Genomic DNA, 22521 nt, shown 5'->3' with positions numbered 1-22521 from the left:
GTGGCCTGATGGAAGCCTCTCCTCAGTGCAAGACACATGAAAGCCCGCATAGAGTTTGCCAAAAAACACATGAAAGACTCCCAGACTATGAGAAATAAGATTCTCTGGTCTGATGACACCAAGATTGAACTTTTTGACGTTAATTCTAAGCAGTATGTGTGGAGAAAACCAGGCACTGCTCATGACCTGCCCAATACAATCCCTACAGTGAAACATGGGGGTGGGAGCATCATGTTGTGGGGGTGTTTTTCAGCTGCAGGGACAGGACAACTGGTTGCAATTGAAGGAAAGATGAATGCGGCCAAGTACAGAGATATCCTGGAAGAAAACCTCTTCCAGAGTGCTCAGGACCTCAGACTGGGCCGAAGGTTCACCTTTCAACAGGACAATGACCCTAAGCACACAGCTAAAATAACAAAGGAGTAGTTTCCAAGTCCTGACAGAACTGGAGAGGATCTGCAAGGAAGAATGGCAGAGGATCCCCAAATCCAGGTGTGAAAAATTTGTTGCATCATTCCCAAGAAGACTCATGGCTGTACTAGCTCAAAAGGGTGCTTCTACTCAATACTGAGCACAGGGTCTGAATACTTATGACCATGTGATATTTCAGTTTTTCTTTTTTAATAAATTTGCAAAAATTTCTACATTTCTGTTTTTTTCTGTCAAGATGGGGTGCTGAGTGTACATTAATGAGAAATAAAATGAACTTTTTTGATTTTGGCAAATGGTTGCAATGACACAAAGTGAAAAATTTAAAGGGGTCTGAATACTTTCCGTACCCACTGTATATATTTCTGTTCGCTACAACAGGCAACATCACTCTTTAATACCTGCTCAGCAGTTTCAATTTACCCAACAGAGTCAGTCGTGTAAATCACACTTGCATAACATATACACAGTGGTCAACAATGTAATTAGCAAGTCTGTGTGACTAACTGTCCTTTCTCCTGCATCCTGCATCACCCTACTGAAAGACAAAATGTCAAAAGTCTTGTTGAATTCACACAGGTCACACAGGGGTATAGCAGACGTAATATCTTGAACAAAGGTATTTTGTTGAAAATTTCCTCACAGCCTACACCAGATATTTCTCGCTTTTCTCAATATATGGATCTTTCCTGCAAACAAATAACATGCATAATAAATTCTGCATATGTGCATTTGCATTTCATAGTACAAATCAGTACAACAGCATAACAGTGAGTGGTGACTTAGTGTTTTATTTATTAGTTATGTGGTAAATGGAGAAAATTTTATTAAGTGCCTTTTTCAAATGAGTTTCATAATTAGTGGTGGTGGGTTTCAGATCACCTTGTTATGCAAATGTAAAGTGCTGGTGTTTGAACTGACAATCCGGAAACTCTGTCTTTCTTTGCAGGACTCCTACTCCTATGTCCGCTCCACAGCTCCAGCAGTAGCTTATGATACCAAGCAGTACTACCAACAGCCCACTGCTACAGCTGCTGTTGCTGCGGCACAGCCACAACCCAATGTGGCAGATACTTACTACCAGACAGGTAGGCTTAATATACACTCAATTCAACTTTCTTAATTTTGGCAGTTTTCAGACAGCAAATATCTTAAATCTACTAATTGTGTGGATCCAGTAATGTGAGATAGCTGTTTCCCTGTTTATCAGAATTTATAGTATGCAGTAGAGTGCCATGCACTTTAATGATAAAACCACGTAAATAAAATGAAACTTTGCTGTGGTAATTATTCAGTTTAATTCAGCTTCTGGTTACACTCTATCCTGGTAGCAAAAGCTTGTTCACCAAAGTTGGGTAGCCTCTGACACATGCCCAATAGTGGGTCAGCTGACGTGTGTTAATGCTAGAACCGCCAGGGTGGTCATTTCCCCCACTGCTGCAACATTTTCAGTAATCACAAAAATGCAGTTTTCTGAAGACGTTGTTCATTTTTGTGTATTTTTTAAAATAATAAATAAAGCTTGACAAAATAGCTTTGTATAATTCAGTTTATTATTTTTACAAGTGCATAGGATTTACCGATTTTTAAAAAGGTCTACTAATACATTTTCACATTACTTTAGGCTGCAAGCTACCATAAACAGATCAGCTAATAAGTTTAAATAATATAGTTATATTAAATTAATTTTGGATTAGAAGTATTAATAAAAATGAATAAAGAAATAAATAATGAAAGCAAGTGTACTCACTTGCAGTCCTTAGTTCTTGCGTGCCATGTTTTGGTAGTGAAAGTTGAACGCAGCATTGTACAGCAATTTGAGGGGTAAAAATGACCCATTGGCAGTTCCAGGCATAAATGATATGTTCTCCATAGATAGACTACCCATAGTCACTGAACTGAGATGTTCTACATTTAAAAAAAAAAAAAGGGCCACAGATGACTTTTCCTAAGGCGGCTTACATCCTTTAACGTCTACAGAAAGATGCTGCACATGTTTTATGAAACTATGGTAGCAAGTGTGCTGTTTTATGGTGCAGTCTGCTGGGGAGGCAGCATAAACCAGTAGGATGCAAGACGAGTCAACAGACTGCTGCACAAAGCTGGTTCAATGACTGGAATGAGGCTGGACTCACTAGAGGCTGTGGTGGAGAGATGCACACAGAAAAAGGTGGAGACCATCCTGGAATACACTGACCATCCCCTTCATAACATCCTGATGGAGCAGAAAAACAGCTGCAGTGGATGACTCACCTCATCTCACTGCACTGCAGGACTGAACAATACAGGAGATCCTTCATCCCCACTGCCATCAGGTTCTACAACACCTTAGCCAACGGACTACTGACTACTCTCGCTACTTAGAGGACTGCTCAATTGTGGAAAAAAAAAACATAATCAGGATTATTTTGGTCATAATCGCAATTATTTTATGTGATTACTCATTGACTTTGGAAATATGTTGTATTTAGTATGCAAAAGGCTGCATGCGCGTCATTAAGAACGCAGGCCAAAATAACTTACTAACTTAATAACGGAATAATCGTTTTTTTTCTCGATTACATAGTATTTGTGATCGTTGAGACCCAAAATTAATTGCATAGCCGTAGCTACTGACTTACTAATTAAATACAAGACCACCTGAATTTACCTTTGTGGATGAATAGTTTATCTTATCATTAAAGCTAAGTCCATGGCAGAACCGCACCATCAGTATTAGTTCATGTTTGGAAGGAACATCTTCAAGCTTCATGTTCTCCTTACAAACATACATTATTCACAGGAACATTCTTTAGATTCTGCTATAATATTTAAAATGTATCAACCTAAAAGAACACTAGTATCTATAGGTCTATTAGAAAGTTAAGACAGTTATACCTTAACTTAAAAATGAAATTGGTAGTATTCAACTTAATGTGATGAAATATTTCTGTCTGGATGGGTGGGGTTGCTTTTAAGGTGATAGTGCCCCCATCCCATGGACACAAGGGGTCAGTGAATGGCTTGAGTTTGAAAATTATGTGACTGATATGCATTTGCAGTTACCAGCTCTCAACCCAACTGAAAAGCTATAGGGGAATTTGTGCTATTATATTAGACAGCACGTTTTACCACAGCACAACACCAAATTTAAGGAATATCTTGCATTTTTGCCATTATGAGAGGCAGAGAGAGGCAGAGAGAGGCAGAGAGAGGCAGAGAGAGGCAGAGAGAGGCAGAGAGAGGCAGAGAGAGAGGCAGAGAGAGAGGCAGAGAGAGAGGCAGAGAGAGAGGCAGAGAGAGAGGCAGAGAGAGAGGCAGAGAGAGAGGCAGAGAGAGAGGCAGAGAGAGAGGCAGAGAGAGAGGCAGAGAGAGAGGCAGAGAGAGAGGCAGAGAGAGAGGCAGAGAGAGAGGCAGAGAGAGGCAGAGAGAGGCAGAGAGATCTTGTTCCTGCACATAGAATGAGCTGTAACCTCTCACCTATAAGGGAAATCCAAAAGGGTCTGTTCTTGAATCAAAATGTAAACAATGCTTTATATGCAATGGAGGTAAAATTCTTGATCCACATTAATTTTACAATCTTAATAAAAGATTGTAAAAGCATTTAACATTAAACTGGCTAACTTGGCCTTGTCAACCTGTCTTCTCCTGCCAGTGCAATGTAGCATAAGTAACACCATATTAGTATAAACGGTACTTATTTTAAATAGGAAGTCTAATGCAGTTTTTCTGGCAACAGACATTTTGTTCTGGGTGCACTTTTAACTTGTTCTAGGTAGGGATGGGCATGATTATTGATAACTGAATTTGTCGATCATATATAGTATAATCTCAACGAGGATATGTACAGTATAGACTGTCTTGATGAATTATATTAGATTTAACAAGTGTTTTAGCTATCGGCAGTTGGGCTAAATAGTTTGCTGCCTAAACCAACAAAGAAATTGAAAGTACACAAGACAAAGTTTGGTGTGGGACAGTTTTGAGCTGAAAAAATAAAGTTCATTGTAAATATTGCAAGGTTTGCTCTTGCAGTGGATATACTGCCAATAAGTGTTGTAGAAGGCAAGGGTTTTGGAGATCTGATCGAACCAGCCTATTGCACACTGTCATGGCTCATGGAAACACGCTATATAGGATTAAAGCAAGAGCTGTTCAAAAAGCTCACCATCACCTGCTTCTACATCAACAATGACAGCTTCCACGACAGCACTGCTAAGATAAGTGCTGCCAATAGTCCCACCAGTTCCCTGGGCTTCAGTTACCCATTTTGTACACACTTGTTAGTTGGCCATTAGTAACACATTTGCATTTGACCTGCATAGGGTAATCCCTGCGGCTGGCAAACTTGTTAGCCACGTCACTGTGGCAAGCAAAACACTACAAAGGAAATTGGAGCAAATGGGCCTGGCAACCCATTGGCTCATACAGTTGTGTAAAACGTGGTGGAACTCCGTTTGTGAGATGTTCGATTGTCTGGAGGAGCAGTGTTGGGCTATTGTTGCTGTGCTGTCAGTTCGAACCACAACTAACCTTCGAGATGCTAGGATCTTTGAGCTGAAAGAGGAGTTTTGACAGCAAATGGAGGACACAAAGCCTGTTTTGGCAGCAGCTAAGTGTGCCACTACAGTCATGTCTGTAGAGAACGACATCTCCATTTCCAACATTTATCTCATAACTTTCAGGCTCATTAACACCCAAATCATGCACAAAGAAAGAGACTGGCCCAAAGTCAGGGAATTCAAGGAAGAAGTGCAGTCATCCTAGAGAAACCGCAGAAAGAATAAATAAGAGTGACTGGATGGGCCAGAGTTTATATACAAGTATCTTATCTGTATTGCCTATAAAGAGATGCATTTTTTTCTGATAATTTAAGGATAACTTTATTGTATAGTTTCATTCCAATGAGCTGGTGTAATCCACCACCATGATCGCATCAATGTTGGACCCTTGTCACAAACACCTGGGTTTTCTTACACCAACGCAGAGGTTGGCTGCAAATGCGAAACTGGTTGAACTGGGGTTGGCAGTGGAGGTGAGACAGGTGGCTGTCGCGCACGCTGGGGGAGATGGGGCCATGTTGTTCTACACAGAGGAAAGGGCACAAAAACAGAAGCTGTAGCCATGCAAGCTTCTGCTATGGTATCCTTGGGGACCAATGCACCATTCAGCACAACACTAACACACCTCTGATTGCAGTCGTATTGACTGGTGACTTTTTTGCCAAAATCAAAAAAGTTAATTTTATTTCTCATTAATGTACACTCAGCACCCCATCTTGACAGAAAAAAAACAGAAATGTAGAAATTTTTTGCAAATTTATTAAAAAAGAAAAACTGAAATATCACATGGTCATAAGTATTCAGACCCTGTGCTCAGGCATGAGTAGAAGCACCCTTTTGAGCTAGTACAGCCGTGAGTCTTCTTGGGAATGATGCAACAAGTTTTTCACACCTGGATTTGGGGATCCTCTGCCATTCTTCCTTGCAGATCCTCTCCAGTTCTGTCAGGTTGGATGGTGAACATTGGTGGACAGCCATTTTCAGGTCTCTCCAGAGATGTTCAATTGGGTTTAGGTCAGGGCTTTGGCTGGGCCAGTCAAGAACGGTCACAGAGTTGTTCCGAAGCCACTCCTTTGTTATTTTAGCTGTGTGCTTAGGGTCATTGTCCTGTTGAAAGGTGAACCTTCGGCCCAGTCTGAGGTCCTGAGTACTCTGGAAGAGGTTTTCTTCCAGGATATCTCTGTACTTGGCCGCATTCATCTTTCCTTCAATTGCAACCAGTTGTCCTGTCCCTGCAGCTGAAAAACACCCCCACAACATGATGCTCCCACCCCCATGTTTCACTGTAGGGATTGTATTGGGCAGCTGATGAGCCAGTGCCTGGTTTTCTCCACACATACCACTTAGAATTAACGCCAAAAAGTTCAATCTTGGTCTCATCAGACCAGAGAATCTTATTTCTCATAGTCTGGGAGTCCTTCATGTGTTTTTTGGCAAACTCTATGCAGGCTTTCATGTGTCTTGCACTGAGGAGAGGCTTCTGTCGGGCCACTCTGCCATAGAGCCCCAACTGGTGGAGGGCTGCAGTGATAGTTGACTTTGTGGAACTTTCTCCCATTTCCATACTGCATCTCTGGAGCTCAGCCACAGTGATCTTTGGGTTCTTCTTTACCTCTCTCACCAAGGTTCTTCTCCCACGATTGCTCAGTTTGGCTGGACGGCCAGGTCAAGGAAGAGTTCTGGTCGTCCCAAACTTTTTCCATTTCAGGATTATGGAGGCCACTGTGCTCTTAGGAACCTTGAGTGCTGCAGGAATTCTTTTGTAACCTTGGCCAGATCTGTGCCGTGCCACAATTCTGTCTCTGAGCTCCTTGGGCAGTTTCTTCGACCTCATGATTCTCATTTGCTCTGACATGCACTGTGAGCAGTGAGGTCTTATATAGACAGGTGTGTTCCTTTCCTAATCAAGTCCAATGAGTTTAATTAAACACAGCTGGACTCCAGTGAAGGAGCAGAACCATCTCAAGGAGGATCAGAAGAAATGGACAGTATGTGAGTTAAATATGAGTGTCACTGCAAAGGGTCTGAATACTTATGACCATGTGATATTTCAGTTTTTCTTTTTTAATAAATTTGCAAAAATTCTACATTTCTGTTTTTTTCTGTCAAGATGGGGTGCTGAGTGTACGTTAATGAGAAATAAAATGAACTTTTTTGATTTTGGCAAATGGCTGCAATGACACAAAGAGTGAAAAATTTAAAGGGGTCTGAATACTTTCCGTACCCACTGTATATGATCCTAACCTCAATTCATTGAGAGACTAAGCTAAAGTCTAAGAGGAACAGCAGAAGGTGGAGATACAAGCCTTTTCTGCTCTCTGTGCTCATGGGGAATGTTAACTCACTGCATAACAAGTGTGGCGAACTGGAGGCACTTGTGAGGAGCCAGAGGCTGTACATGGAGTGCAGTTTGATATGTCTTTCTGAGTCCTGGCTGAACAACAACATACCGGACTCGTGTGGATATACCTGGCTTCACAGCTGTACGAGTGGGCAGAGACCCAAGGATGAGCAGAAGGACGAAAGGTGAGGAAGTTATCCTACTTTTCAATTAGAAATGGGTTAACCTCTGAAATGTAACCGTGAAAGAGAAGGTCTGCTTTCCAGACATACATAGTCGCCATTGTTCTTCACATTCCACCGAAGGCGGCGCCTGCAACGGCGTGTGATGTCATACATGATGCCATTGGTAGGATACAGACCCAGCACCCTGATGCATTCATTGCAATTACAGAGGACTTCAATCACGTCTCTCTGTCCTCCTTCCTGACTGACTTTGTACAGTATATGGACTGTCCAACATGTGGAAAAAGGACATTAGATCTGTTCTATGCTAACGTCAAAGAAGTCTACAGGGCTGTACCTCTTCCACCACTGGGTAGATCTGATCACAACATGGTCTACCTTCAGCCCACATATAGACCTTGTGTGCAGAAGCTTCCTGTTACCACCAGGTCTTTCAAGAAATGGTCACTACAGGCAAGGGATTCATTGAGAGACTGTTTTGAGTGCACAAACTGGGATGTACTGATGGAGGAGCAGGAATTGGACAATGACTTGGACAGGAGAGTCAACATCACTGACTACATTAATTTCTGTAGAGACACTGGACTCCCAATTAGTACAGTACGGTGCTATCTTAACAATAAACCATGGATCACCAGTGACATTAAAGACCTCCTGAACCAGAAAAGGGGGGCTTTCCAGGACAGGGATAAGGAGCAGCTGAGGAGTATACAGCAGGAGTTCAAAAAGACACTAAGGCGAGCTAAGGTGGAGTACAAGAAAAAGTTGGAAAAACAGCTGGAGAGCAATAATGCCAGTGAGGTGTGTAGAGGGGTAAGGACCATCACTGGCTACAAACTGAACAACTCTGTCTTTGTATGGTGATGTGGATAGAGCCAATACCTTCAACCAGTATTACATCAGGTTTGACAATGTGGCTACTTCCACCTACATCTCTACAGCTACTCCCTCCACCACCACCCCAGTGGTTGCTCTCTCCACCTCTGGAGCTCCTCACTACACCTCATTCTCTATGTCTGCTCCCTCCACCTCCACCCCCACCTCTGCAGCTCCTTACTATATTTTATCCTCTATGACTGCTACCTCCATCTCCACCTGTATGGCTGCTCCCTCTTCTTCCAGCATCCCTCTTACAGTCTGAACAGCTCTTGTCTCTAACAATGGAAGAGGTTGGAGCTGAGCTCAGGAGACTTCGGCCAGGGAAGGCAGCTGGACCAGACGATGTATGTCCAAGGCTTCTGAAGGACTGTGCAGGACAACTAGCTGTTCCTTTTCAGAGGCTCTTTAACCCTCTGGGGTCGACGCACGCGCCGGCGCGTTTTGACGCATCTTTTCCTGATAAGGCCGAAACAAACTTAAATTACTCCGTCAATTCTGATCGTACAGATAAAAGAAGTATATCATTCAAATCTGTAAAGGGTCTAGTTTTAGTGGTATACCATCATAATAACAACAAAACGTTGTGCTTTTTTTTAAATAAAGAAAGCCGACAGGGTGCGCTCTCGGCCTTTTCTGTCTCTGCCATTTCTCTTCACAATAAAACAACCAGAATCTCAGCGAATACTTGCCACATAAAAATAAGAATTATATGGCTAGAAAGCTTGAAATGTTTTCTTTTAAGTGAAACAATTCAAGTCGAAAACAAATCATTTTATTTAATCAGTATGAACGTAAGGAGAAGTCCGTTTTTTCCTCTCTCACCTCATTACAGGTAATGCGGTCCCGCCTTTTACACTGTCCACTGTTCACATGTAAATAATCTCAGGTGAACCACGTAAATTTGTGCACAACCCCGAGAAATGACATAAAACGTCAAACTTCATCATAGAATTTACTCACTTTTTCTGCGCGTTTGGATGATGGCGCGTCACGGACGTGAAGAAGCGCTTCTTGTATTCCACACAGAGACAAATAGTTTAGCTTGTCCTCAGAGTAAAAACACTGATTTTAACTCAAATGAGGATCGTTTGGCTCCTCATTGTTTTGTATTGTGCTGCACTAATCCGTGCCATCTACATTGACTGAAAGGCTCATTATGCGTGTCGTTGTCTGGTCGTTCAGTGCGTCTTTTGTGTTCTCAGGTAAATCACATGACTATTCATCCTCAGACACACCCTCTTGCATATGGCCTTTCTGGTCAAAAAGTGTCTTAGAAAATTTAAATCAGTGTATTGTTTACTGTGAATGTGTGAACAAGATGACATTCACAGCACTTTAGCCTACAACATGCAGGTCTCCAAAGTCGTGTGAACCAATGTTCTGTTTGTGTTTTATGGTCTTATTTCAGTGAGTAAAAAATTGTAGTTTTTTAAACACTTTTTCCTCAAAAACACAATCATGTATAAACTTGCTGCTCACATATTATTGTAGCCAATTTTGTGCTGATTACAGTGTTATTAGACTTAATATGTTTAAAAGACACTGAAAAAAGCACAAATGTCAGGACATGTCAAAATTTGTCCAGGCCCCGAAAACCCCCTCAGGTTAATATGAGTCTTCGGCTGGAAAAAGTCCTGGTGCTGTGGAAGATTTCTTGTCTAATACTAGTGCCCAAAACGGGGTGGCCAGTGGAGCTAAATGACTATAGACCTGTGGCTTTGACATCCCATATCATGAAGACCTTGGAGCGGCTCCTTGTCTGTCACATGAGGCTGCAGGTTGAGGAGGATCTTAAACCCCTTCAGTTTGCCTATCAGAAACACATGGGAGTGGAAGATGCGGTGCTTTACATGCTGAACCGGGCATATGTCTATCTGGATGTACCTGGTTCACATGTGAGGATTCTTTGACTTCTCTAGTGCTTTCAATACTATACGGCCTCCCATATTAAAAGACAAGCTTCTGTGTATGGGGGCGACCCCTCCCTGACATCATCGATTCTGGACTATTTGACATCCAAACCTCAGTATGTCAGGCTGGGGAGATGTGTTTCTGGGATACTGGAATGCAGCACTGATATGGCTGTTGTGATATGTTTGCACGGTGGACAGGAGGGGGAGTACAGGGACCTAGTGGTGGCCTTCACTGACTGGAGCAAAAAGAACTCTCTTCTCCTGAACACCCCCAAGACTAAGGAGCTGGTGGTGGATTTTAGGAGATCAAAAGCACCATGCCAGTCAGTCTGCATTGATGGACAGGAGACAGAGACCTGTGCAGACCTTCAAGTAGCTGGGGGTGGTACTGAACGAAAAACTGGAGTGGTCTGTCAATGTGGATGCAGTGTACAGAAAAGGGCACTTCTTCTTGAGACGGCTTGGTTCGTACAGTGTCTGCAGTGACATGCTGTGCATGTTCTACCACACTGTCATGGCAAGTACGCTGTTCTATGCGGCTGTCTGTTGGGGGAGTTGCATTACGGACAAGAACTGTAGGCACCTGGACAAACTGGTGGAAAAAGGCCAGTTCTGTGCTAGGCAGGGGGCTGGACCCTGTCAGAACTGTGGTGGAGCAGGAGATGTGGAGGAAGCTGCTTTCAATATTGAACAATAATAAACACCCTCTCTACGATATACTGACTAAACAGAGTAGCAGCTGCAGTAGGAGGCTCATCTCACTACGCTGCAGAACTGAGAGGTTGAGGAGATCCTTTGACCCCACAGCCATTAGACTGTTTAATAGTAATTGTTGATATGTTAGTTATGCTATTTATATCTTATTAATTGAGTGCCTTTATCTGTTAATTATATTATATAGTGAAAGTTAATATAAGAGCTGCAGGACAATCTGAATTTCCCCCAGGGGGGATAAATAAAGTATCAATCTACAAAAATCAGCATTTTACATAATACTTTGGTTAATGTTTAAATCAAAAAATCAGTGTCCTCTATAGATTTGGGAACACAGTTATGATTTGAGTGGCATTTCAGCAAATGAAAATCCCCTATTGTACTTTTGGGTTAGAAGAGAAGTGATTTTTTTTTTTTTTTTTTTTTGGTGTTTGGGGGTGTGGGCTGGGCTCTGAAGCGGGGGTGCATTTCAGAGTAGGATTTAAAATTCAGTCCTCTTGCCCTCATTATGATTACATAGTGCACCTCCCTATCTTTGTACTATTTGGAATAAAATGTGTGTTTGAAATAGTTAGCTAATCATTGCATTTGCTTTTATTTACATTTTACACACTGTTCCTGAGATAATTACTGAGAGATAATGTTAATCTATTTGGTGGCTGCCATAAATAGTACAATAAATGGTGTCTGAATTTCTGATTATAACTTTAAAAGTACATGGAGTCAGTGTGTTTCAACTGAAATGTGTCCACCTTGTATACAATAGATATACATGACAGGTATTTCCAATTCTGGTACATCATTTGTGTTTAACATGTGCTACACTAGTGCTAACCCAAGTATTTGTTTAACAAATAGACAACAGGTGTCCCACAAAGATTATAAGGTGCAATTCTTTGACTTGAAAATTTATGCCATGCAATATGCACTCACCTGAAAGTTAATTCAGTAATACCTGTTCCCTATTTGCTTTAAATTTAAGTACAGTACATTGGTATAACCACTTTTGTGTTTTCTAGCCCCCAAACCAGGATATAGCCAGGGGGTAACATCATATACACAGAGCCAGCAGACTCGGCAGGTAACCGTGATAAAACCCGCTGCTCCCAGTCCAGCCTCATCCACTTTCTCGATCTACCCAGTGACCTCTACTGTTCAGCCTGTGGCCGCTGCCGCCTCTGTGGTTCCTTCTTACTCTCAAAGCCCAACCTACAGCACAAATGCCGTTACCTACTCTGGTAAGCTTTGTCACTGAATGAACTTCTGCCTGACATGGTACAAAGATTATTTTGGGAAAACCAGCAAGCCATTTTTGTTGGTGATTTTCACTCCTCTGTAGAGACAAATTACTTGTTTTTTTTAATATATGGTTTGACTTTAAAGCCATGTCAGTAAGTAGGACATAAACATGAAATGTATGTTGTGTTTCATTGTTTGTTTTTTTTGTTTTGTTTTTTTAAAAATTTTGTTCAATTTGAGTTCCACTTCAGGCTGATCACGTAGTTTTAATCAACATGATTACATGAATCATTACATGAATCATTTCTAGTACTTGCCTCAGGAATTTTGTTGTATGCAATGTTTTACATTTATTGGTATTCAGCCTGTATACTTTTCTACACATTTAAGGACTATTGGCATATATTAATGAAGTTGATAAAAAGAAGGTGGTTACTTTGCTTTTGTGTTATTTTTGCTCCAGCCTGACATGGTTGCAGAACTACCTACCTTTGTGACAGCTAGTGGAAAAACGTATAAAAGCAGTGCAAGGAACTTTGAATTCTGACAACCAGATTGGGCAAAGAGCAGTGCAGACAAGAGCAGACAGCATCTTCTCTTTTTTTTTTTTCTCTCTTTTTTTTTTTAGATGGCGCTGACTGGTTAAAATGACAAACAACACTAATTAATGGTTGTTCTCTGAATAACTTGAGTCCAGGCCAAAGTTAAACTTTGCTGTTATAGGTTTGTGTGCCTTTTGCAAGTCTGTGTCTGTTCTCAACCTAAAATCTCTTTAAATGAAGAACCTCCACTCTGACACAAATGTAACAAATGTTTTTCTAGTTGCAGCAACTTCAAAAGAGCAGTAGGTTTTCTTCACATCAGTGTGAGGAATTTTCTCTTAGTATTTATTTCATATCCTCCTTATTTGAATACTTTAAATTTATAAACATGCTTTTTAGTCCAACCCTAGTAAATACTGAAATTTCCTAAACAGGTACTCAACTCAACTTTATGTATAAAGCACTTTGAACACCGCATACGGAACCAAAGTGCTGCACAGAAGAAAAAAAAAAGATAAAATAGAACAAGACAAAACCAAACAAAGTCAGTACAAACATGAGACATACACCACTCACAAAGCATTATTGAAAGCAAAATAAGCAAAAGAAAAGTTTTAAGTGCACTCTGGAATGCTCCCAATGTAGAAGAGGATTTTACATGCAGTGGAAGGTCTTTCCAGAACCTAGGAGCTGCAACAGAGAATGCCCAATCACCTTTACATTTTAAACGGGAACGTGGAACCATAAAGAGAAACTGGTCATTTGAGCACATAGATCTACTAGATTTACAGGAACTGATTAAATCAGGTACTTTCAAAAGCAAACATTTCCATCACCCTCAGCTGCACTTTGCGTTAGGGCTACCAATATGCTGAACTAAGATCAGTATGGTATATGCTTTCAAAATTCAGCATTTTTATTAAGTAGCAGGTAGCATGGTGGTGTGATGGTTAGCGCTGCTGCCTCACTATAAGATGGTACTAGATTTAAATCCTGCTCAACTTGGGGGACTTTGTGTGACATTTGTATAACCCCAATTTCTTTGAGTACTTTTTAGGTACTCTGGTTTCCTCCATTATCCAAAAACACAAAGATTTTGGTTAGGTTAGTTGGTAACTCAAAATCATCCGTAGGGGAAATGAGCAATCTTCCCAGAGTGTACTCCACTTTGTACCCAATTTCAGCTGGGATTGCCCTTACCTGTACATGTTAATTTTAGTTTTATTAATTATTAGTATACTGACTAAACAAACATGGCTGACATTAACCTTTGTTTTGTGCTTATCAGACAATAGAGCTGGTTTAAACCAACCTTTATTTATCTTTTCCAGGTACCTCATACTCAGGCTATGAGGCAGCGGTTTACTCAGCAGCCTCCAGCTACTACCAGCAGCAGCAGCAGAAGCAAGCAGTAGCAGCTGTAGCAGCAACAGCAGCATGGACAGGGAGCACTTTCACCAAGAAACCTCCTTTTCAGAGTAAGCAGCTTCGGCCAAAGCAGCCACCCAAACCTCCTCAGATCCACTATTGTGACGTTTGCAAGATCAGCTGTGCGGGCCCACAAGTGAGTTGAATATAGTCCACAATGACAGTTCAAGTGTGGTTAGCATTAAGCACATGAACTATATACAGCATGTTAATGTTTTAGAAAAAACTGTGAGATGAATTGTGCCATCAACTAACAGACTGTAAAGGTGGCATCTATTCAATACTTATTTCATAGTTTTGTCGTCTCAGATGTCTAACCTTGCTTATCTTACGGGTTGAGTATATACATATGTTATCCTAGATTAAATCATATGGCATTAATTAATGTTATGTAAAGATGTCAATAGACTAGATCTGGCTGTTTATCAGATGGATGTGCATCAAGAATATACACTCCGACCCACTCATCTCACAAGAGGTCCAACCAGACCACATGTGGAATTAAAATAAATAAAATAAAGCTAACGTTACTACATTGTATGCAAAGCTTGGATGAATGTAATGGACATGTCTCCCCCTAATTATTGACTGCATAAGACTTACAAGGAGCATCTAGAAGGCCAGAAGCACAAGAAGAAGGAAGCGGCACTGAAGGTTTCCCAGAGCACCAGCAGTGGTGGTAGTGGTGGAGGGATTTTGGCCCGCAATGCCCAGAACCAGCTCCGTTGTGAACTTTGTGATGTATCCTGCACTGGTGCCGATGCCTATGCTGCACATATCCGTGGAGCCAAGCACCAGAAGGTATGAATATAAGTGTCACTGCTGGTTGTGATAGTATGAAGTATTCTTTTTTGGTGTACTTAAAGTTGTATTTACAATCATAAATATCCATGACAATATGGCCCAGTTGTGTCTCTCTCTGCCCTGTCGGTTCTTTGTCCTCCTTTTAACTCTTTGCACCCAAAAGATTACGTCACTTCTGGTATATGATCTTCAAACACTCCAATGGATTTACAACTGCCTACTTGTGAGGTGGTTCCATTTGCCTGTAGAAGACAGAATCCCTTGCCTCCACTTCTCTCGGCCGCGACCTGCTTCCACATAGCAGTGAGGTGTGGGTGTCGTGCAGGTACCTTGGTGCGATAGAGGGCATGTGTGCTGGATGTCTCTATTGCCTCCCGGACTAAACATGGACTCCCCCCTCGGTGTTTCGTATCCAGGCATTTCTTGGGCCTAGGTGATAGCTGCCTGGTTCCACTTGTCGGCTTCTTGGACGATGAGGCTCTCCAGACCCGCTGCTCAGCCGTTTTCCCACTCCACCTCTGCAGCTCAAATCTCCGTCACCTGAAGCTGCTGCCCTGTGCCCCGGACCCTAAGAGTGGCTGGAGTTCAAGCCCAGAACCCTGCTCCCACCAGGTTTGGCCTGCTAAACGCCAGATCATTGGCCAACTGGGATTATGCCCAGTTATGACTGTACCCTCTTTCTTGGGGATTTTAATATTCATGTATGTTGCCTTGACAAGCCCTTAGTGAAGGACTTTTTAAACCTCATTGACTTTTTTAATCGGGTGCAGTCTGTGACTGGTCCCGCTCATAAACAAGGACACACTTTGGACCTTGTTCTCTCGTGTGGATTCCCTGTCTAACCTGGAAATTTGTGATGCTGTGTTTCCTGATCACATCCTGTACTGTTTGAAGTGGGCTTTTCCTGTTCTGTCATTAAAACTCCTGTCAATGTTCTTTCCAGACTTTTAACCCTTACACGGCTGGTTGGTTCTCTGCTGCTTTCGAGCGGCTTGGTCCTCCACCTGACTCCGCTTCCTCTGATATAGAGGACCTAAATATATGGTTTCATTCTTCCTGCTGAGCTGTCCTGGACTCAGTGACTATATTGAAGACTAAGCAGCCAAAAGTCAAATCTGAGCCCTGGTTCAATGACTGAACCCTGGCACTCAGATGGGAGTGTCGAAGAGCTGAACCAGGTGGATGAAGGACAAACTGCAAGTGTCTCTTTAAATACTGAAAAACCGTTGGCGTAACTATCAGAACACTGTTAAAGAAACCAGAAGACAGCACTTTTCAAACATAATTTCTTACAACTGTCACAATCCACATGTGCTCTTTAATACTATTGACTCTGTTCTTCATGCCCCACAGCCTGCCTGCTTGGAAGCCTCCTCCGAGATGTGTAATAACTTTGCCCAGTTTTTTGTTAATGTTGTTAGAATCAGGCCTCTCATTTCAGCTCCTGTTTCTGTCCCCTCTGTCTCTGTGAGGGGACAGAAATTAGCAGTGTGCATGCGGCTATACTATCTGCCACAGGAGTTTACATACATCATGGTGATAGCAGTGTACATGCCCCCCTCTGCTATTGGAAACGCAGCCTGTGACATGCGGCTCAATATCACCAGCAGGCAGCAGACACAGCACCCAAAGGCCCTCTTCATCTCTGGAGACTTCAACCATGCGTCTCCCTCATCTGTTCTGCCCACACAGAAACACCACTGAAGAGGTCTTGGCATCAATGCATAACAAAGATGATGTGGAACTTGTCTTTCGTCTTGGAATTCACTTCCTTTTGGAATCAAAATCCCCTCTGCAAGTGTCCACTACTCTGGGAATCCTGCCCCTCCTTCAGAGGACATGCAAGATATTCTATAGACCCAGCAGAAGTTTAGGACAGTTTTTATACGCTGTATAAAGTTTTCACCTCTCTTTTGTTCCTAAAATGGCATCATTCAACTCCTTTAATCTTTTCTTCTCCCAACTGTTCTGCTTCAATGCTGACAGTTATCGTTGCTAAAGCTTGGAGCTTCTTGTCGACATTGCCCTTTTCAGTCACCTCCAGAATTTGATCTACAATGTTGTCAAACTGGGTGTTGTTCCACTTGGAGGTTTTGGGCTTCGGACCTGCCTCCTTCTGCGTCTCACCAGGTTGTACACCTGTGCATTGTGTTGGTGACACCCACCCCCAGGCACTTCATTCTTGCTTGATGAATCTTTAGGCCTTGTTGGTTCTTAAAGATTTTTCCACATGCACACCGCTTGCTCTTATTCCTTTGTCCCTTGCCTTGTTTTAATGCTGTTATGGCTGTTAGACTGGGATGCTCATCCTACCCCCCTCTCGAACACCCTGGGGGTATTTCTCCATTAGGTTCATCATAGCTTGTTCTGGGGGTCCATACATCTATTAATGCTTCTGGTCACACCTTCAGTCATGTTGCTGAATTCAAAGAGCGTTTTGAGGCTTTCAACATCATACTCTCTCCCCCAGGCCTGAGCTTGTGACCAGATGACTACTTAGCTTTTAAGCCCACATGGTTCTCCTATCCTTAGCCACAGCAATCTTGAGACTCTCTGTCACTTCTGCAATTTTGAGGATGGCTGGATTCCGCTCAATTGGGTCCAACAGGACCACTTGCTTGGTGGACTCGGACAGGAGAACAATATCCAGTCTCAGAGTTTTTCAGTTGTCTGTGAAGCCTACACCATTTGCTTGATACCACCTAGGCAGCCAGTGGTTGAACAGCGTCTTTTGTCTGACCATGTCTGCACTACACTGGGTTGGTCTACACCACCTAATGGGGCTTGGCTAGCTGGCTTTTGTTTGATAGTGCGCAGGATGTAGTGCTGTGACTATTAGTCAGTAGATAAAGTAGGTTGTACTCTAACCGAATGGTCTGTGGATCCTGGCTTCTCTAAGTCCCATATTGAATTATCCATGGCCAAGTCACTGAATGCCCAGTTGCTCCCAGCGGCCATGTTATTTGTATGAGTGTGTAAACAATTGTGTGAGACTGCTAACTAAGCTAACAGTAGGAAAGTGGACCTGAAGTAGCAAATAAATTGTGAATTTAGCAAGATGGTGGATCGAACAGGATTCAAACCCAGAAGCTTCTTGCTGAGTAGTGATAGCTAATCACATCTATGCTGTGCTCTCATTTACCTAAAGTAATCTAGGCTTAAATATTACCCAATAGGAAGAAAGCAAGTGTAACTTCCTACAAACAGGTCATTATTAATAAACAATATTTAAAAATAATGGTGTTTCATTGAATTTGGTCCACAATGGCTCAAATCTGTTCTGGAAACCACCTTACCTGCCTGCGCCTGCACCCCGCTCACAACACGCTCTTCAACCTGCCATATTTTCCATACTATAAGTTTTACTTTTACTCCTCTTGCCTGTCCTGCGACTTATACAGCAAAGCCTCACCTCTGAACATAACATTTTCTCAGGGGTCGACAAACACCTAAATTACTCCACCAGACACAAATAAAACAACCAGAATCTCAGCGAATACTTGCCTCATAAAAATACAAAATATATGGCTAGAAAGCTTGAAATGTCTTCTTTTAAATGAAACAATTCAAGTCGAAAACAAATCATCACTTTTTATTTAATCCGTATGAAAGTAAGGAGCGGTACAGTTTCTCCTGTCTCACCTCATTATAGCTGATGTGATCCCGCCTCGCACTGAGTGCACTGTTCATATGGAAATAATCTGAGGTGAGCCAGGTAGTTCTGTGCACACCCCCCAAGAAATGGCATAAAACGTCAAACTTCATCATGAAATTTACTCACGTTTTCTGTGCGTTTGGATGATGGCACGCTACGAGGATGAAGAAGTGCTTCATACATTCCAGACAGCGACGAATAGATTACTTTCTCCTCAGAGGAAAAACACGACTTAGATGACAAACGTTTGCATCTGCATTCTATTGCACTAATTCCCTCTGAGCCACATTCCTGACTGAAAGGCTCATTATGCGGGTCTTTGTCTTCTCAGGTAAATCACATGAGAAGCACACCTTTCATGATCAAGCACACCTTTCTGCATATGTCTTTTCTAAACAAAAAGTGTCTTAGAAAATTTAAATCAGTGTATTTTCTGTGAATGAGACAACAAGATGACTTCACATCATTTTGAAGCAAACACCTTAGGCTAAAAGATGCGTTTCTCCAAAGTCTTGTGAACCAATGTGTATGTGTTTTATGGACTTATTTCAGTGACTTAAAAATTTTAGTTTTTTACTAACCATGCATAAACACTGTTTTCTCAAACACAACCATGTATAAACTTGCTGCTCACATATTATTGTAGCCCAGTTTGTGCTGATTTAGACTGATTCAGACTTTAGCCATTTATATGTTTTAAAAGCAACTGAAAAAAGCACAAATGTCAGAGCATGTCAAAACTTGTCCAGGGCCCCAAAACACCCTTAGACCCCAAAGGGTTAAAGTTACTTGACCCAGATGAATGAATTTGATGCTCTTCTGCTTGTTATTATGCCTGGCCTACGTTCTTTATAGGCTGATTTAGACTATGATTAGTATAATTAGAAATCCGAAGTGACATATACAGTGGGTACGGAAAGTATTCAGACCCCTTTAAATTTTTCACTCTTTGTCATTGCAGCCATTTGCCAAAATCAAAAAAGTTCATTTTATTTCTCATTAATGTACACTCAACACCCCATCTTGACAGAAAAAAACAGAAATGTAGAAATTTTTGCAAATTTATTAAAAAAGAAAAACTGAAATATCACATGGTCATAAGTATTCAGACCCTGTGCTCAGTATTGAGTAGAAGCACCCTTTTGAGCTAGTACAGCCATGAGTCTTCTTGGGAATGATGCAACAAGTTTTTCACACCTGGATTTGGGGATCCTCTGCCATTCTTCCTTGCAGATCCTCTCCAGTTCTGTCAGGTTGGATGGTGAACGTTGGTGGACAGCCATTTTCAGGTCTCTCCAGAGATGCTCAATTGGGTTTAGGTCAGGGCTCTGGCTGGGCCAGTCAAGAACGGTCACAGAGTTGTTCCGAAGCCCCTCCTTTGTTATTTTAGCTGTGTGCTTAGGGTCATTGTCCTGTTGAAAGGTGAACCTTCGGCCCAGTCTGAGGTCCTGAGCACTCTGGAAGAGGTTTTCTTCCAGGATATCTCTGTACTTGGCCGCATTCATCTTTCCTTCAATTGCAACCAGTTGTCCTGTCCCTGCAGCCAAAAAACACCCCCACAACATGATGCTCCCACCACCATGCTTCACTGTAGGGATTGTATTGGGCAGGCGATGAGCAGTGCCTGGGTTTCTCCACACATACCGCTTAGAATTAACACCAAAAAGTTCAATCTTGGTCTCATCAGACCAAAGAATCTTATTTCTCATGGTCTGGGAACCCTTCATGTGTTTTTTGGCAAACTCTATGCAGGCTTTCATGTGTCTTGCACTGAGGAGAGGCTTCCGTCGGGCCACTCTGCCATAAAGCCCCAACTGGTGGAGGGCTGCAGTGACAGTTGACTTTGTGGAACTTTCTCCCATCTTCCTACTGCATCTCTGGAGCTCAGCCACAGTGATCTTTGGGTTCTTCTTTACCTCTCTCACCAAGGCTCTTCTCCCACGATTGCTCAGTTTGACTGGACGGCCAGGTCTAGGAAGAGTTCTGGTCTTCCCAAACTTTTTCCATTTAAGGATTATGGAGGCCACTGTGCTCTTAGGAACCTTGAGTGCTGCAGAAATTATTTTGTAACCTTGGCCAGATCTGTGCCTTGCCACAATTCTGTCTCTGAGCTCCTTGGGCAGTTCCTTCGACCTCATGATTCACATTTGCTCTGACATGCACTGTGAGCTGTAAGGTCTTATATAGACAGGTGTGTGCCTTTCCTAATCAAGTCCAATCAGTTTAATTAAACACAGCTGGACTCCAATGAAGGAGCAGAACCATCTCAAGGAGGATCAGAAGAAATGGACATCATGTGAGTTAAATATGAGTGTCACTGCAAAGGGTCTGAATACTTATGACCATGTGATATTTCAGTTTTTCGTTTTTAATAAATTTGCCAAAATTTCTACATTTCTGTTTTTTTCTGTCAAGATGGGGTGCTGAGTGTACATTAATGAGAAATAAAATGAACTTTTTTGATTTTGGCAAATGGCTGCAATGACACAAAGAGTGAAAAATTTAAAGGGGGTCTGAATACTTTCCGTACCCACTGTATGTTTTGCTTTGTTTTTTTTTTTGTTTTTTTCTGTTCGGCAAGACTGTTTTTACTTGTGACTTATAGTCTGGAAAACACAGGAAACTATTAGGTCTGAAGTTTACCTCAAAAATTGCTGCTTTCTTGAACAGTAGGTCTCAAGCTTGCTTTATGTGCCAAAAATTTGCTAAAAATAAAACAAAACAAAGATTACTGCTGATTTAGCCTGTGCAGCAGCAGAGTAAAACTAGGATCAAAAAGGTAAACTCGTAGTTCCGAAGTATGTCTCATGTTGCAAATATTTGCTAGTAAATAAAAAAAAAAAAAAAATGTTGCTGGCTTGAGCAGCAGAAAAATGTAAATTCTGTGGCAGTACCTCCCAGCACACTATTGCACTGGCTTATCAGGAGATTTTTCTTTCTTTATCATTTTAAAAATAGTAATTGGGTGACCAAAACTAGTGATATTTATCTTTTTCCGCATAAGTGCTGCCACCTCAGTTTTTGGTTGTGTTTCTAGAATGCTAGGATGTATGCACATATTTGTCCACTTTATCTGAATTTATGTCAGAACTGGCATATATGTCACACCGCTGACTGACATGCCTGTGCCAATGATATCATTTGTGTGATGACAGGCTCCTCATATTGCTGCTGTGTTCACCTGAAATCTGGCCAAGTCAACTTCACTTGCAGTTGTCAAGAGCAGCTTTTGTTTCTTGTACTTCAGTCAAGGCAGTACTTCAAGCTTTTTGTGGTGTCTCACATCACCCACTCAGCCAGGTTTGCTGGGCATCAGTGGAATACAACAGAATAAAAGATAAATAAAATAAAAAATAAATACATATTCAAAGTACTTATGCCAAATACTCTCCCGTCTTGATTTTAAATGAAAGTACATGCAATGAAAGTATCAAAAGTAAGGGGTACTCAGAATGACCTGTTTCACAATGTTTTGTTAGGTGTGTAATTGGATTATTATAATAGATATTTTGACAACATTATGTTAGCACTTTAATGTTGCAACAGGGTGACTTGACACTGATTTATCTGCAGTACTTTGTATATATTATATAATATATGTTATTGGGTAGTTAATAACAGATACAAAATGGTTATGTTTTGTTTGTATCAGCAGCACAAATATAGTTGCCAAATAAAGGTAGAAGTGTAACAAGTACATTTCTCCCTAAAATCTATTAGTAAAAATAAATTAGTAGTATTTACAACTTAAGTTTTCTTACTAGGCCTACAAGTACCGTTGATTTGTGAATTGCTTGAGGTTTTACCACATAGCTTGGGACATTTATGCAATTAATAGCCTGCATCAAACG

General features: G+C 41.6%; 1 protein-coding gene across 2 annotated transcripts in view; it reads left to right on the top strand.

Annotated features, from left to right (window-relative positions):
• zfr (zinc finger RNA binding protein) overlaps positions 1 to 22521 on the top strand; it is a 79991-nt gene that overhangs the window by 17488 nt on the left and 39982 nt on the right. For both annotated transcript variants that reach the window (XR_003295942.1, XM_026311345.1), the window contains exons 4-7: positions 1379 to 1517; positions 12022 to 12240; positions 14115 to 14347; positions 14809 to 15012. Coding sequence is in view for 1 of the 2 variants with exons in the window: in XM_026311345.1 (XP_026167130.1) it covers positions 1379 to 1517; positions 12022 to 12240; positions 14115 to 14347; positions 14809 to 15012 (795 nt within the window). In the remaining variant the exon portion in view is untranslated. The remainder of the gene's footprint in view (positions 1 to 1378; positions 1518 to 12021; positions 12241 to 14114; positions 14348 to 14808; positions 15013 to 22521) is intronic.

Source organism: Mastacembelus armatus, unplaced genomic scaffold, assembly GCF_900324485.2.
Source record: "Mastacembelus armatus unplaced genomic scaffold, fMasArm1.2, whole genome shotgun sequence".
NCBI lineage: Eukaryota > Metazoa > Chordata > Actinopteri > Synbranchiformes > Mastacembelidae > Mastacembelus > Mastacembelus armatus.
The sequence above is the reverse complement of the archived record's forward strand: the minus strand, read 5'-3'. Positions and strand labels throughout refer to the sequence as shown.